Raw genomic sequence first — 17,599 nt, 5'->3', positions numbered from 1 at the left:
GCATCAGCGGAGTCTGTCATACGTTTTAGCTGTTTCAAACACTCAGCAGGGCTGCTTCGTTGCTTTCTGCTCTTCCTCACCTCTAACCACAAGAATAGTTCATTTAAGGTGATAATCATTTGTTTTGTCCAACCGCTGCATCGCATTGGGTCACAAACACGTCAGATCATGTCAAAGGAGATACGAGGTGTTATAACGGCAACTAAAAGTGGAACTGATTGTGAGCGCTTACTCTGTGCTTCAGGTTATCTATACTAGTACAGTGCACGTCAGAAGAATGTATTCATATCGTGGGAGCTTAAGTAGAGTTATCAATTATGGCCAAATGAGAATATGTTTGAAGGTTGGATGTACAAAGAGGTGTACATACTCTGTACTCTGTAGTGTTATAAAGGGGTATATTTGCGGGTGCAAAGTAAAATAGCATGTGTGATTTCTCTGGTTTATTTCTATGGGACATGTGCATGATGCATTGATAAATAAAGTTTCGACCAATGCAGCGGTTTTGGTAGAATCTAATAAAAGACACTTGTACAAAAAAACTATTTATTGAGCAATTAAAATTTCTTAGTGCAGGGGTGATTATCTTGTGTGTGTTTGTGTGTGTGTGTGTGGGAGGGGTTAAATGCAGAAAACACATTTTGTGTATGTATCTTTACATATATGACAATAAAGTATAATGTATGTTCTATATCAAATCGCAGTGTTTTTTTAGCTGTGAGGTAGTTTGAGAGGGAGGGCTCACATTCTTATAGGGTAGGAGGAGCCAGGATTGTCAGGAGGAGGAGTTTCCACCTTATGATGTAATATTGGGGCAAAAATCCAACTCGCCCATTTGGAGCTGACTATTTACAAAATGTGGAATAACAAGGGAGGGAGGAAACAGAACTTTTTCAACTTTGTCCCTCTGAATGAGGCTAAAGGAATGTAGATCACTGTAGCAAAAACATTATAAAGTGAATTTTTCATAATACTACCCCTTTAAGAAACAAAAAAAAACTCAGAATCTTTATCATTATTTCACATATTTAAGAAAGGAGCCAAGCAGGGTCTTTTCCATTTCTTATATGTGTGAGTGCTGTAGCTTGATGACAGTTTTGAAGAGTTTTGAGGGTTATTTTGTTTAAGGAATATTACATAAATACTAGCGGTGGGATGACATACAATACTGAGCTTACAATAACATACAGGACGATACTACGGAAAAGGAAAAAAGGCAACAAAAGAATGTTGTTTGAAAAACAGCCATGCATGCTTTGATTTGACTAACTCTGAGGATACTTACTCTGGGTATAATGTTTTCAACTGAAGTGTCTATAAATGATAAAATAAACAAATAAAATAAGACCAATTTTATCTATTTAAAGGGCATAAAGAGCCACTCTGCAAAAACAACACAAAAACAGAGAGAGTAGTCATGAAAGTCTAAAGTTAAAATTAAATCATGTGAAATTGTGGATGTGTACCTTTTCAACAATATATATTTAATGTTATATTTTACATGTTATTTTTATGTAACATATATATCATATAATTGGGGGTCAGGATACACTCGAGCAACAATTAGATTTGATATTTCGATCAATCAAATATTGGGACGTAATAATGCACTAAAATCCTTTCAATTAGAATAAATAGTGTGCATATTTTGGAGAAAAAAATTTTCACATCATGAAAACTGTTAACTGTTTAAAGTGCAGCTTTTGTTTCTGGCTTAGAATCAAACCTGATTTAGGATATCCTCACATGCCTAAATATTATGTCTCTATTTTCTGCCAGCAATTGAGACCTTTGGACATTGACTTTGTCTCCTGCAATTGAAAAGAGACGCTGCCTTCAAAAATATTGAGATACCACTTGTACCACTAATGATATATTGTGAGTTTTGGACATTGTAATATCTTGTCGCAAGATATATAATATCATCCTTAATAAATACCTGTGTTCTGTCCAAAAGTGTGATTCAACACATTTTATTCATATTATTTATAAATGGCTAGAAAGGCTTTGAGCTGCAGTTTGGAAATGAAATCAAACACATTTTAATGATGAGGGTCGCCAGCCTGTGGTCAAAGGAGAAGTGTTTAGTTCCATACTGCAGAGGCTGTGTGTGTGTGTGTGTGTGTGTGTGTGTGTGTGTGTGTGTGTGTGTGTGTGTGTGTGTGTGTGTGTGTGTGTGTGTGTGTGTGTGTGTGTGTGTGTGTGTGTGTGTGTGTGTGTGTGTGTGTGTGTGTGTGTGTGTTAGACAGGCTCGGAGAGGACAGAGCTGCAGGGTAAATGATGGGGTATTGATCCCAGATGCTCTTTTATAGCCCTGTCATGTCAGTTTAGCACCTTGGTAGCTCTCACGTTAGAGCTCCATCAATACTGAACTCTGGCACCAACAACACACACACAGACAGCAGGAGACAGAGTGGGAACGACTGAGAGGAAACAGAAAAAAAGGAAATACGAACAGCTACGCCAAGGACATGAAGGCTACTGTGATCAAATCAACAGCACTGATTCCTAATGGTAATAATAATAATGACGATAGCTAACAGAGAGGTGAACTACACTGGAAACGTCCCATCCACAACACATTCATGAAAAGTAGGTGCATATCTGTCTGTGGCATGAACTTATGGAGTTAGTTACCGGAATAATTAAAATACAGTAAGCATGTGTTGATATTTTATAAAGATATAAAAACATGATGATAGAAAAGTAAGCTAAACATAAAATAAGGCTACCACCGCTTTCCTTTGGTTTGACCAAAGTTGAAATTCTTAACATACTGTATTATAGATCAATAAATCTAAGGTATTTCTTCTGGAAAATGGGAGAATTTACTCTCCAAGGTTGAAATTGCTGCTCAAAAGATTTTTTTTTAAACTCCACAATAAACAATGGGTTTGTTGACAAAAGTTAATGATTTCAATGTACATTGAAAGAATTTTGCACATTGCATTGTGGGATTTTTAGAGTTTAAGTTCCTAATGGCCCCAGGAGCTATGTTGTCAGGGGAAACTGCCTCTGTAGAGCATTTACCCCTCGTAGGGTCTCCCATGAAGAGTAACACCAGTGTCCAGTACTCTGATAGGATCAGGCCCGTAGATGGGGCTTGTAGGCGCATGTGCTTGATGACCAGGTTTTTACCTATGGAGCCCAGTCGGGCCAAGCCTGAATCAGGGGCATGGGGCCATCCCCCAGTGGGTTCACCACCTGCAGGAGAGAGATATGGGACCAGGTGCAGTGTGGATCAGTCAGCAGATCATGGGGGGCCATGGCGATCCAATCCTCGGCTACAGAAGCTCTAGTGACGTGGAATGTCACCTCTCTGGCAAAGAAGGAGCCCAAGTTGGAGCGCGAAGTAAAGAAACTACAACTAGATATAGTCTACCTCACCTTGATACAGAGAAAAGACTTTGGAACCAGCCTTCTCGAGAGGGGTTGGAATCTCTACCACTTTGGAGTTGCCACAGGTGAGAGGAGCCGGGCAAGGGTGGCAATTCTTATTGCCCTACGGCTCGGGGCCTGTACGTTGGAGTTGACCCTGTTGTTTGTGCCTATGGGCCGAACAACCGCTCAGAGTATCCACCCATCTTGGCTTCCTTAGAGCGAGTACTGGAGAGTTCACCATCTGGAGATACCCTCGTTCTGCTAGAGGACGTCAACATTCACATTGGCAAAGAGAGCGAGACCTGGAGGGGCATGATTGGCAGGAATGGCCTCCCCAATATGAACCAGAGTGCTGTTCTGTTGTTGGACTTCTGTGCTTGTCACAGATTGTCCAAAACGAACACCATGTTCAAACATAAGGGTGTTCATATGTGCACTTGGCACCGAGCCTGGAATCCATCCTAATCTCCTTGTATTATTCAAAGTTTATTACAGCCGATTAGTCTGGAAGCACTCACAAGGTACTTGAATTCTGGGGGGCTGAGAAGGGGGGGGGGGGGGGGGGGGGTCAAACACACGCAGAGTAACCAATCAAACAAAGAGCAGAAGTGACGACAATAGCGTGACAAGCGTAGATCTTTTTCCCTAAACGGAACCGGCAAAGGAAAATGCCATGTATTACGGTAAAGACTTATGGTTTTAAAGCCTCTTCTTGTGTTTTCAGTGGTTTTAAAACAATGCAGAGCAGCGGTGAGCAGAAACAGAGGCATTACCAGAACCATAACTTTCTTACAAAAAGTAAATAAGTAGGTGTGGCTTATCGCCAGGCTACTTGGCACAAGGATACCCTAGGTCACAATTCGATGATCGACACCGTAGTCGTGTCATTGGATTTGCGGCCGCATGTGAAGAGAGGTGAAGAGAGGGGCGGAGCTGTCAACCGATCACTACCTGGTGCTGAGTTGGCTCCGATAGCGGGGGAAGATGCCAGTTAGACCTTGCAGACCCAAACGTATTGTGATATGACATAGAACGCCTGGTAATGTATCCCGTCAGAAAAAAGGTCAATTCCCACCTCCGGAAGAGTTTCAACCATGTCTCTGGGGAGGCGGGGGACATTGAGTACCTCTGTTGTCGAGGCAGCCGACCGGTGATGTGGCCGTAAGGTAGTTGGCAGCAGACAGGTACCAACGGGCCAAGTGGAGTGCAGCCAAGGCAGTTTTAATTCGTGAAAACAGCAAATATGTCACTTTGACAATGTGTTTGGGGTCACACTAGCATCAATAGTGGATGATGAACAACTTTTGGATGAAATACAGGTACAATTTAAAAAAATGTTCACAATCAGCTTTAAGTATTCTGAATTCCTAAATAATACTTCACAATTTCATATTTGTAATAAAAAAGTGATTAAAATTGATAATACTGCAAGTCATCTGCAGTCAGATTTGTCAATCATATCAATGTATTTAAATTAGATTCACTGTTTTGAGGTCTTAATTTTTCTGATTTTGTGCAACCAGAAAGCATAAAATAAACCTGTGTGTGACTGATGTCTGGCTGGACGTCAGCTCTGGGTGTGCCATGTTCTACCTGTCTGTAAAAAGCTCAAGTGCTACTGCTAGAACTGAATATATTGCATATAGAGTCAGGATAAATCAATAGTGCGACCAAATGAAGTAGAAACATGAACCTTACCGGTCACAGGAACAGGCCACAAGCACACTGAGCAGGTTGTAGATGATGAAGGTGAAGATGACTGCAGTGATTGTCCCACGGGGGATGGAGTAGCTGGGATTCTTCAGGTCACCTGATAGAAGAAGAGAAGTTAACCTCAGATGGAAATCATCATAATCAACAATGCTGCAGCTTAGTTTTATTTGTAATGTTTTCCTGGAGATGACTTCACTTCTTCAGTGACCAACACAGATTTAAAGCTGCTGGGGACAATCCCTAACATGGTTTAAGCTGTGCCTGTATTTCATCCAAAAGTTCTTCTCCACTACTGATGCCAGTGTGATCCCAAACACACTGCCAAAGAGACATTTCTCCTGTTTTCACAAAATAAAAGCTGTTGACAAAACAATGGCGGAAGTTGATTATGTGGCTTTTCTACAAAAACAACCAAATATTATCAAACATAAAGAAACAGAACAAAAATGGCATTAAGTGAGTTTGAACTGTAACTTCAAACATTCTACAGGGTTTTCAGTTCTCAATTCCACAATGCAAAGCACAAAACATTTTGCAAGCTGAAATCATGACAATGTGTCAACAATCGTTTGTGAGTCAAAAGCAAATTCATGAGAAGCAATTTTAACCTTTGACATTTGTTTGTAAGGGTGTAAGAAGAAATCAATTCAGCGATGTATTGCAACATTTCACCACACGATTATTGTATCGATCCAAAAAATGTACAAATATATTTTTTTCATGATGTTTTCTAAGGAATTTTTTTTTATTGCGCTCTAAGTTCACTAGGTGTCAGTGAATGCATTTTAGCTTAGAAGTTCATTGCATTTTATTTTCATAAAACATACTGGGCACTTTCATAGATGTATGTGGTAGGGATCGTCCCTCGCAGCTTAAAGGATACAGCATGAGGCTGAATATTGTTAAAAGTAGCTTTATAAGGCACTGATTTTCTATATTCTACACATGGTCATAGTCTCATCCATCGTCAACCTACCTGACATGTTGGAACCCGCCATGATGCCTGTGCAGCCATTAAACATGACGGCGAACACGGTAGCAAAGGTCATCATTGTTCCTGTGGTGTAATCAACAGTGTAGTCCGCTGCAGGAAGACAAAAATAGACATTGACCCGTAGGTGTTAGTTAGTTTCAATCTTCTCTATTCCTACTTCATCAGTAGTTTACCTTATTATGGTCAGCAACTGATGAGTTATTATAACCTATTATAACATTTTACACACATATCCACTCAGGGAATTACAAATGATATACATTTTATATGTATATAATCTACACAGAAAACAATTAAAAAAGCAGGGGAATACTGGGTAATAAAGCATTCATGCCTGTGACGCAGCAATTTAGCCAAAATCGCAGAATAGTAGAGCAGACACATGCAACTGTCGGCCAGGGGCCCTGCAAGTGGACCTCTCAAGACAAATACAATGACAAAAATTTATAAAACAATAATAAAAATACATGGAATGATTTGAAACAACAAATATACACAATATGACAACAACAATACAATCAACGATTACAAAAACACACAAAATGAAAAAAAATACACAAAATTACTGCAAAAAACACACAAAATAATAGAGAAAACCCTTTAATTGTTCATGTAGTAATGCTCAGATGGGTAATTATTATGAATTGTGATAGTAATTCCTCACATCAGACAATTACTTTTTTGTTGCTTCGCTGTGATCAAAGTTTCCATTCTCTGGTATAGAGCTTAAATGCAGCACACACAAAAGTAAACTACAGATATCTTAAATTACAAACATACTTGTTTTAATGCACAGCATGTTAAACAAAGACCCCAATGGACTTAGTGACAATAAACAAAATATGTGCACCTTTTTATATATAAAAAACACATTAAAATGATTTTTTGGAACAATTCTATACCTTGGAGCATAAACTATCGGTCAGGTAAGATATCAAACGTATTCTAACATACTAAGAGTGGCTTTGTTGAGGAAACGTTGAATCATCATTTATCCGGGAGGGGCTAGGAGTGGAGCTGCTGCACTCCGCATTGAGAAGAGCCAGACGAGGTGGCTTTGGCACCTAATAAGGATGCCCCCTGAACGCCTCCCTAGTGAGGCGTTCAGGGGGCATCATGGGTGCATCATGGGGATCACCACTGGATGCGTCATGTCTGGTAAGGATAAATGAGAGCAGGTTGGGATGTCATATGATGTGGGAATGTTTCCCAAATTGGCTGAACTCTAGCAACACAATGCTTTCTAACAATCTGCTAAATCCCTGCACAGCTGAAATATTTGTCAGGACAAACATTTTTCTAATTCAGTCAAAATAAGTGATGTTTTGGTTAACGAGTGATAATCAGGGGAAAGGCAGGTCCACTTTTTGCTCGATGCTCAATTGTTCTCCTTTTGACATAATGCCTCGTTTTTGTTTTTTTTTTACATCTAACTCTATATAAAGTAAAGATATGTGAGCCTAAAGGAAAATAAACCAATAAACATTTAATAACTAGAAAAGCACTCAGAACGCAGACCTCCGCCAAGTGATGTAATAAACCACAGTGCACTATTTTATTTAAATGGTGCCACATTTATTCTTATTCACGTACTTTGGCAAATTGGTAATGAAGAAACAAATAAAGGTGTTCATTTTCCATTTTTCGTTTTCTGTACCGAAGCAGAAGAGCTTGAATTTGAAAAACAAGGCGTTTTCCAATTTTTCATTTTGGTTTTGGAAACAAATATCAAACAATGAGTGTTTGGTTTTTTTTTCGTTTTTTAATGTTTTTGTTACAAAATTAAAAACGAAAGAACGAATGATACACGGATTCTTTTTCTGCACAAGAACATGGATTATCCTTATATTTGATACATGGATTATGTAAATAGATCCACTGCTGTCTCTGGCGCCGCAGCGCACACTGCACACCTGTGTTTGACGTGTGATTGTTTCCCCGTGCGCTGATCTAATGTTGACATCAACAGTTTATTAATAAAAACAGAAAAAAATGTCATTTGTATGGAAAAAATAGGTTTTAATTGTCGGTACCAGGTCGGGCTCTGATATAAATACCTAATGTCTGTCGGACCTGTAGGTTTCACTTTTGCTTTGTCAGGTTCTGGTCAAAGCTTGAATAAGGTTCATATGATAAATGGTCTGTGTTTAAAAGCAAATAAGCACCACAAAAAGCCAAAACAAAATATTTGTCTCTCTTTTTCTTTTTCCTCAGCCTCCTCTGCACCTGATCATTCATTCTCAGGCTCCACTGCACACAAACTTTGAGACAAACACGACAATGCACATGCAAATCAGATTTGAGCCACTAACCGTTCACACTGGAGTCTGATACAGGTCACATTTTAAATAGTAATGTGAACGGACATACAAAAAAATCAGATCTGTGTTTGGTATTCAGTTACTGAAGGCAAAAGTCAAAAATTTGGTGATGCTGTCTGAGCCTTACGTCACAATGTTTAATTTGTCACAGTAATACTGTATCCCGCTGTAAAATAGGGAAGAGGTTTGACGGAATAAGAATCTACCTCCTAAGCCTATTAAACATTGACCAAATCAGTTTCCTGATGTGTTGCGTGAAAGAGGAGGTCAATTGTTTAGCGTTGCGTGCAATACTGAGGTGGAGCACAAAAGAAAGTTATTGCTTGACAAGCATTAAATGCAGCGATCACCATCACAAGTGACCGTGACTGAACCAGTAGCATGTCAGATCTATTAGTGGAGCTGAAAGAAACAAGTTGTACTTTACTAGAAAAGTTGTAAAAATCACAAAGCTTTAGCGCAGTGTTTCTCAAAAAGGGGTACACGATGGCACTACGGGGGGTACTTGAGACTGGATGATCTGACGTGTTCGTGACATAATGCAAGGCAGCAGTTGGACTATCGTCTTAAATGGACTAGTTCTGTGATCAGACGAGGTGAGAAAGAAGACTGTTAAGGGCTATATTACGAAGCTAGATTACATCTTACGAAGCTAAATCACCATGGTAACTTAGGCTGAACAACTAACCTGGTCGGGACCAAGTTTTGTTCTGGCTAGGATCTGAGCGAGTCCTAAAGCCCCACCCCCAGACCAATCAGATGTCTTAGAAAACCACCTGCCCATTGTTAGAAGATCCTGGTTGGTGCAGAACTGACAGCTGCGTTTAAAAAAGAAAAATTAATTAATGATAAATGCAATCCTTTTATTTACCGATGATATAATTTAGGAAAGATATAGATGTATATCTGATGGACTGATCTACAGTCAGCTGATGAAACCTGTGTCTCTGTATGTGGGTGAAGTCATTCGTTTATTCATTCATTCATACATACAGTACATAAGCTATAGTGATGCTGACAGCATCAGCAGGAACATACTACAGTTAAACAATGTGCTCTCATCCCAGTGTGTGTGTGATAAATAGAGGTCTACCTGAATAAAAACACGTGTGTGCTGTAATAAAGCTTAACTGATCAGAGAGCTGTCTGTTTATCATCCAATAGATTCATATCAAAAATAATCTCACGCTTTTACGCATTCACAGTCAGCAGCTTCCTGCAAGGGTTCTTACATTCTATACCAACAGTGTAGTTATTGGTCTGAATTATGGATTTTAATTATTCATAATTTTAAACCTAAGCTGAACACCTAACCGGGTCGTAGGACAGCTTCTTTCTGATAGGGAATGTTTGGTCAGTTGAAGCCCGCTATTGACGATAAATCCAGGATTTAATTATCTAGCTACGTAGTATACCCCCAAAAATGATTTACTGCTGCTGTAATAAAAACACACACTGAAGCAGCGCTGAAGTAGCGTGCGTGTTTACGCCCACTCATGCATATGCATGAAGGCCCAAAAACAGCCTGTTTATAGGAAAGTGACTTTTCAGAGGCTAAAACTCCAGAAAACAGGCAAATTTGAAAAAATAAACCCCAAATACTATGTTGTTGGGGTTCTTAGAGCAATTGGAGATGGGTGAAAAATAGTAAAGTACTGGACCTTTAAATGTTAAGAGTTTGGAACAATTGTCATGGTGTGACGCTGCACTGTTTCTTACCATTCAGGTTGTTGAGCAGCGTGTCCAACTTAAACCCAGTAAAGTTGGCTGTAGTGGGAACTGTGGGGCCTGTCCCATTGAGCGCTGGGTTAAAGGAGGACGAACTGGGCAGCACGACGGTTTGAGGAGGAACGACAAAGAAGCTGATGAAGACTGTGCCGAGGACGACCATGACCACCACAAATATGAGGAAGGTGGCCTTGGCGTAGATGTGAGCTCCCACTAAGCAGACCAGCAGGCAGAGGAGGGCCACACCAGTGGAGTAGAGGAGGGACCACCAGTAGCCTGATGGGAGCACGTGGTAGGGGGAGCTGCCCATGCTTCCATCTGGACAGTGGGTGATAAACAGAATCCATCCCAACACTTACAAATATTTTATATAATATACAATATAGTGTAAAATTCAATTATTATTATTATTATTATTATTATTATTTTTATACCATAATTCTTTTTAAATAATTTTCTATTTTAGAAAGTGAAAGTATAGAATACAGTTATTTAAGATTGTGTGTGGTGTTTTCATTTGAAAAGGAATAATATTTATAAAATTACAAAAATAGAATTTTCATTTTCATTATTATTCAAATATTTCATTTGTAGGAATAATAATAAAAAATATAATTTTTTTATCAATTACTAGACATTTTAAGTGACCTCATTTAAATTCCAGGCGACCACACGTGGGGTCACGACCCCAAGGTTGAAAAACTTGACAAAGTTTAGTTGGTTGTGAATGACTAAACTGAGTTGCAAAGGGGTTTGAAACATCCAGTAAATTCCACAAAAACTTAAGCTAGGGGATTTTGCTAATTATTCATGGTATTAACCAGAAATTGTGATTAATTTAAAATAATTCTATAATATCCAAACTTAAACATAAGCATCCATGTAAAATAATACCATTAAAAACAACATTTCAACAGATTTCCCAGTTGAACTTTACAATGACTTAAGTTTTGTAAGCATCTCTTTTTTCAAAACAAGCAGAAAGTAATATGATATTAAACGTAGGATGTGATTTCAACTCAAAAATATAATTTGCAGAAACACTGACACTGATATCAATAACTGCTCTTCAAGCACAAACGTTGCAAGGGTTGTATTAAACTCAAATTATCTCAAACAATTATTTCACCACTAAAATATCAATGCTTTTTATGATTTGTAATTGTATTCTATTTTCAAATAAACACCATACAAACACTTGAACTTAACATGAAAACAATGTCATGTGCAAGCAGCATTACAGCATGAGGGTATCAATACACAAAGAAATAAATTAAATATTAATAAATTAAATAAAAAATAAAAATAACAGAATAAACAATTTTTCAAAAATAAATAAACCAATAATCATAATAGCTTCAATATGCCTAAAAATATAAATGTTGAGTAAAATATGTTTTATCTGGCTGACCCCTTATTTGAAAATGTGATAAAATGACACCCCTCCCCCTCTAAAAACAACACAAGTCCTGTTAAAAACCCAGTTCAAGCAATTGCCTCTTCTTAATGGAGGAGGCCACAGTGCATACAGGGGGCGTGGCCTGAATTTCCCTCAATAAACAGTGAGTGAAGAATAAAATTGTTTCAGTCATGATGATGCAGAAATATATTTTCCCAACTATATTTACCATCCCTGCTATGGGCCAACTTTCAATCTTGTAAATCTAAATGTATTGTTTATTCCTGTTAATTCCCATAAGTTCCTGTTATTTCCCATGGAAAGTTTCACAGATATTAGAAGAAATTTAAGAAAAAAAAACTTTGTTGATTTAGTCTAAACAAAGAAACCCAAACGTACCTTCTGGCATCCCGAACGTGTCCACGATGGCCTCCACCAGACCCAGCACAAAGAGCGCACTGCCGCACACGTTAGCCAGGAAGAACATAATGCCGATGCTGCCGCCAAACTCTGGACCCAGTGCTCGACTGATCATGTCTGAGTCCAGTTAAGGAGAACTAATCAATATCAATGCATCCTCTTCATATAGACACAACAAACAAAAGAAAATGACTATAACACTGTTTATCAACCATCAAACGGGTGAAAAAAATCAACACTAGTTCATAGGAGGTGATGCTGCATCAAAAACCAAAGCTGAGAGGAAGAACAAGAAGTGCTAACAAATAGGATTATTAAAAGTTATAAATACCAGCATACGTTACTCAACTAATTTGGCCACTGGAGGTTGCTAGAATGTTTTAGTGTACAAACATGAGCCAACATTTTGTGAATCACTACCCCTGTTGTTGGCTGTTTTATTGTTGATTAACTCATTCATTGCCAGCCATTTTCAGAACAGCCACCCCCCTCACTGCCAGCCATTTTAAAGCATTTTCACTGATTTTTAAAGACCCACTGAATATTTTGTACTCTGACAATCTAAAATATGAAACCAGATTCTGAACGAATAGACTCTTTTTGTTTCTAGCTTGTTTTGTCATTCTGTAATCAGCAGTTGAATATAAGTAGTTTCACACAAAACGCCAGTGTCTGACTTTGAAACGTTTTTTGTTTTTTTGCTTTAGTGACGCCTCAACATTGGTTTCCTTCTATAAAACTACAAAAACAACACTGAGACCGGGCTTTCGATGCCAAAATTATTATTATTTTGTTATCGGGGTCAGAGTTTTATAGTTTCATTAACGTGTTTTCAAAGTCTCCCCCCAACCCCTCCACAGTTTCCACACACGCAACTTCCTCCTCCTCCCAACATGCCGAGTCAACGCGTTTGGCCTGGGTTGTTGATCGTCTTCTCTCACGATCGCGACACTCTTCAATGGCTTCTCCCTCCCCAGCGAATCTCTTGTCCAAAGGTACGCTGTTGTCTACTGGCACCAGTTGGTCACTACATCATAGTACAAGCCTGATATTCATGTGAGACCTCCGTCACACTGTCTCCTAGAAACCCCAGCTGAAAAACACAATTGACGTATATATACACGTCATTGGCAGCGAGCGTTTGGATTTGAAATGACGTATATTTGCATCAATGGCAGTGAGTGAGTTAAAGGTGTGAAACAACCCTTTAAACCAGGGGTGACAAACTCATTTTAGTTTAGGGGTCAAATATGAAGTAGTTTATCTCAAGTGGGCTGCAGAATCCTCACTTCAAAACTTATTTTGTGACAAATTTTTCTATAGGAATTTGATAGGAAATTGGAAGATTTCATAAAAAAGTGTCAGTTCTTCCAACAATTTGCGATAAAATATGACTCCACTTGTGTGATATAGGCACAAGAAAAATGTGGGCCTTTGCAATAATTCTGTAGTTTCATTCAATTTGTGAATTTAGAGTGGTTGAGAAATCTAAAATTGTTTGGTATTATGCACATGTATTAGCTTTTCTTTGTTGTTTGTACTTTTTCCAGGCGGGCCTATATTAACACGTGTTTGACACATATGCTTTAAACTATGACAATTCTAGGCATTAAAATAGTCATTTGTTTTTATTATTGGATTGTAGCGTTAGAGTTATGCAGAATGTCCAACAGCATTTTTAGGAAATGAAAATGCATCAGAATTCTGGAAAGACTAATACAGTACTCACCGGTTTCCATTATGTTCCTATTTCCATCCACTGAACACTAAGTAAATATTTTACACAAAATGTAAGCCTAGTACTCTGTGTCACGAGCCTATTTAGCTCACAAACACTTAAAGTACAAAGGTACTTGTACTTGAAGGATATTTTCTTTGTATGTGTAAAACAGGCTGTATTTGTTTGAACAGGTATGTTTCTTATTTGCAAAACAAAATGCATTAGTTTGTATTTGCAAACCTCACAAAGTTTGTTCATGAACTGTTGCCTGTGAGTAAAACATGTTTAGAGAGTTTGTAAAGTTTTGGCATTATTTTAACACCAAATCAATGGCCCAGAAGTATTTTTAAACAGCACAAAAAGAGCCTCCCATTTTTTATTTCAAGACTTACTCGATTCCATTTCAGAGTTTACACATTTACATTTAGTTTCCATTTCCTCAGCGTTCCCTAATCAGACATTACAGGCTATTAAAAATCATGCCAAACTTATTTAATACGGTGAATGGAGTTAAGTGTTGTTATTAATGTAGTATTTATACACAGCACTGAAACAAACACGCGCTGAGATAATGTGAGATTTGACGTATAGCTAACATTAGCCCACTCGTTTTACAGTGAAAAATATGGTGGAAAAGTGTCATAATGTCCCAAAAAAGGTTTAGTTTGTGTCATATAAATATTTCCATATTAGAAAGTGAAGTCTGTCATATTTTGTGCGAGATTTGACATTTCTGTTTCTCTGACCATGTGTTTACGAAAATAAATCACTTGTCAATGTGTCATATTTCCCCTAAACATGCATAAAAGGCTATATTCAGTGTCAGATTGCGATTTTTGCTCAGTTTTTTTTTTTTTTTAAATACAAATTGTTAATAATAATAATAATAATAATAATAATAATAATAATAATAATAATAATAATAATAATAATAATAATAATTTGAAGTGAGATCCTTATTTTTCGCAATTATAGAAATCTGGAGGCCCTACACAAAGGCTGAATGGTGTAGCATCTCCACCGTGGAGATAATGTAGTGATCCACTACATTGTCAGTGACACCATGTAGAAGCTGGTATTAAGTCAATGGTGCTCAACATGTGGCTCTTTACGTCTTAATAATATAATAAAAATACAATTGATTTAAAAGTGTTTTTTAAGAGACTGAAAGACACTTTACAGGTTAAAAACAACAGCAGCAAGTACAGTGATTAAAACAAAGAGAATTTAGATTAAAAGAAAAGAAAAAATGTAGCTATTATGATTTACAGTCCACATAAACAGGACTGAATCATAACATACGGTATCCTAACCGTTGGAGCGGACATGGGCTCGTCTATAAACGGTCACATTTACAGACCTTAGACTCTGCCTCCACTCGCTCGGGAAAAATAAATAAATAAATAAAAACATAGCGAACGGGACCGGCCCACTTTCCAGTATGTCAGATGACCAGTCCACCCCCTGCTGGTCTGGACAGACCACCCCTGTCCACAAATTGATGGATCTTTAATTAGGCTTCGTACACAGACAACCTTGAAGGTCTAAATGAGGTCTTCTGTTTAAAATCAATGTTTGTGTTTCCAACCACAATAATGTTGAAAATGTTCAGTCATGCGATAGAAGCAGAACTGATCACAGTTATTATTGTAAGCAAAGCTTTGAGTGTGTGAGCTGCTTCTCACTTTCAGTCCATGTTTGGAAGTAAAACAGAAAACAAGTCACATGTGGAGTCATATGATGGAAAGGATACAATAGGCTCCTCCAGCGTCCAGGGCTCCGTTGGTGGAGATGGCACAGACGGAGAGCACGGTCATGCCGATGATGAAGTAGGCTACCAGGAACATAGCGATAGCTTGGTACAGTCCAGAATGTCCCACCACAAACCCTGTCACACAATCAGAAGCAGAAACTTCCAGTTCATTGTTAACAACCAAAGCTAAACACTCAGGGGCCAAAGGTCACCTCTCGCAGAGATTAGAAACTTTATTCACAGCAGGGCCACATTATCAACGTTCATGTTAGCATTTAATATAATCACCAATATGAGCATTAACACCGGAAACAACCGAGGGTTAGGATTTGTGGTTGTTGTAAAATTTTTTCTTATTTTTTTACTTGTTTTTTTTTCTAAGTTGTTTTGTGTGTTTTTGTATTTTTGTTTTCATTTAGTATTTTTTTTCTTATTTTGTATGTTTTTTTTCTGTCATTTTGTGTGTTTTTGTTTTAATTTTGTATTTTTGAATTTAGTGTTTTGGAGTCATTATGTGTTATTTTTTGTTTAGGAGTCCTTTTACTGTATATTTGTGTATTTTTGTTGTCATTTTGTATATTTGTCTCTGGTTTTGTATGTTATTTAGGTTGTTTTGTGTGATTTTGTTGTCATTTATGTTTTTGGAATGATTTTTATGTGTTCTTGAGTAATTCTGTGTAAATCTGTTGACATTTTGTTGTTTAAGAGTCGTTTTTCTGTGTTTTCATTCTAATTTTTGAATATTTTTATCGTATTTTGTTTGTTTTTATGTCTTTCTGTGTGTTTTTGTTGGAATTCTGTGTTATTGGATTCATTTGTTGTAAATTTGGGGTTTTGGAGTCGTTTTGGCGCATATATAGTGCATCTGTGTGTGTCCCCCACCTCCGTTACAGAGAGGGGCTCTCCAATCCCCACTGATTCTCCAGCTTTTTGTGAGGCTGAGCTCCGCCCCTTTCCTCCAGCTGTTGAACAGACGTTCTTCCTATGGAGAGTGATCCACATTTTTTCCTCTGCTTTTCTGCGTTTATTTTTCACCTTTCACAGTCTGATGAGGCAACGCAACGCGATCTGCCTTTCTATCATTGGTAATGTTCACTGTGTCACCACATTACGCTCTCCTGCTTGTGTTCACCTCAACTATTAATACCTCCACCTCACATTGAGTGACATTTGTTTTATTTTTCCCCTTCGGTCCACCGTGAAATTCGTATTCATGAATATTCATTCAGGGCGTTCACCTGACCTTTTATGGGCACCAAATGGGCGGAGCAAAGTGTTTCTTCACGTGCGCCAACCTTCGAGTTGATTGTGATTTATAAACGGAAACAGGCGCAGGAAGTACATGCACCCTCATTTATAAACTGTAAAAAAAAAGATTTGTACGCACTTCCTGGTTTTTAGCGTACACCAGCTGAAGTGTGCTGAGCAAGGCACACATTTATAAATGAGGCCCCTGGTCATGAGCCAATTGTTTCAAACTCAAGTATTGTATCGATATTGAATGGTAGGGATGGGAATATTTAGCATCTAGCAGCAGTTTTCCACAGCATTTCTTTGTCTCTCACTGTGACCACTGATGAATGACACTGTTTTTAAAAACAAGACTCAGTGGTGGATGGAAGTTCCTTTTAGTTTGAAGTCAGAGCAGGTGTGTTTTTGGCTTTCTGACGTTGGAAAATGAAAAAGGAAAGAAGATAGAAGTAAAGACAAAGACTGTATGCATTAGGTAGTGCAAGAGAATACAGAGCTCTAAGACAGCACAACCAACAGGATTCCTTCAGGAAAATATGTCAATTCCAAGTCATTAATCGAGGGTATCTTTACACCTATACAAGTCAGTCAGTCGATCTGACATTTATTTACATTACCACACTACACCTAGTGTTAACCTATGGCCATAGACAAAGTCAAATAAAAATACAATAAAAACATTGGTCATTGATTCTGGGAGGAGGAAATATTGATTTTCAATAATATCACTAAGGAAAAATGTGATATATTGTGAAGCAATATTTTTACTCACACAGAGTTCCCTTGTTCATATGAGTCCTGAACCCTCTGATATAATATCTGATATAGTATCTGATAGAAACAGCACAGAAAGCACAATGGGATCCTTGTAAAAAGTCACTGTTATGTTTAAAACTCAAGTGTGAAACAAGGGAATCAC

General features: G+C 38.0%; 1 protein-coding gene across 1 annotated transcript in view; it reads right to left on the bottom strand.

The window, feature by feature from the left end:
• The window catches only part of LOC114474184 (solute carrier family 12 member 9), a 123,094-nt gene that overhangs the window by 92,846 nt on the left and 12,649 nt on the right, over positions 1 to 17,599 (bottom strand). Inside the window, 5 exon segments of the mRNA XM_028464288.1 lie at positions 5,080 to 5,191; positions 6,071 to 6,178; positions 10,129 to 10,455; positions 11,936 to 12,073; positions 15,430 to 15,564. Of these exon segments, the coding sequence (XP_028320089.1) occupies positions 5,080 to 5,191; positions 6,071 to 6,178; positions 10,129 to 10,455; positions 11,936 to 12,073; positions 15,430 to 15,564 (820 nt within the window).

The sequence above is a fragment of the Gouania willdenowi genome, chromosome 13 (assembly GCF_900634775.1).
Source record: "Gouania willdenowi chromosome 13, fGouWil2.1, whole genome shotgun sequence".
Taxonomy (NCBI): Eukaryota; Metazoa; Chordata; class Actinopteri; order Blenniiformes; family Gobiesocidae; genus Gouania; species Gouania willdenowi.
Note: the sequence above shows the minus strand (reverse complement) of the source record. Positions and strands in the feature narration are given on the sequence as shown.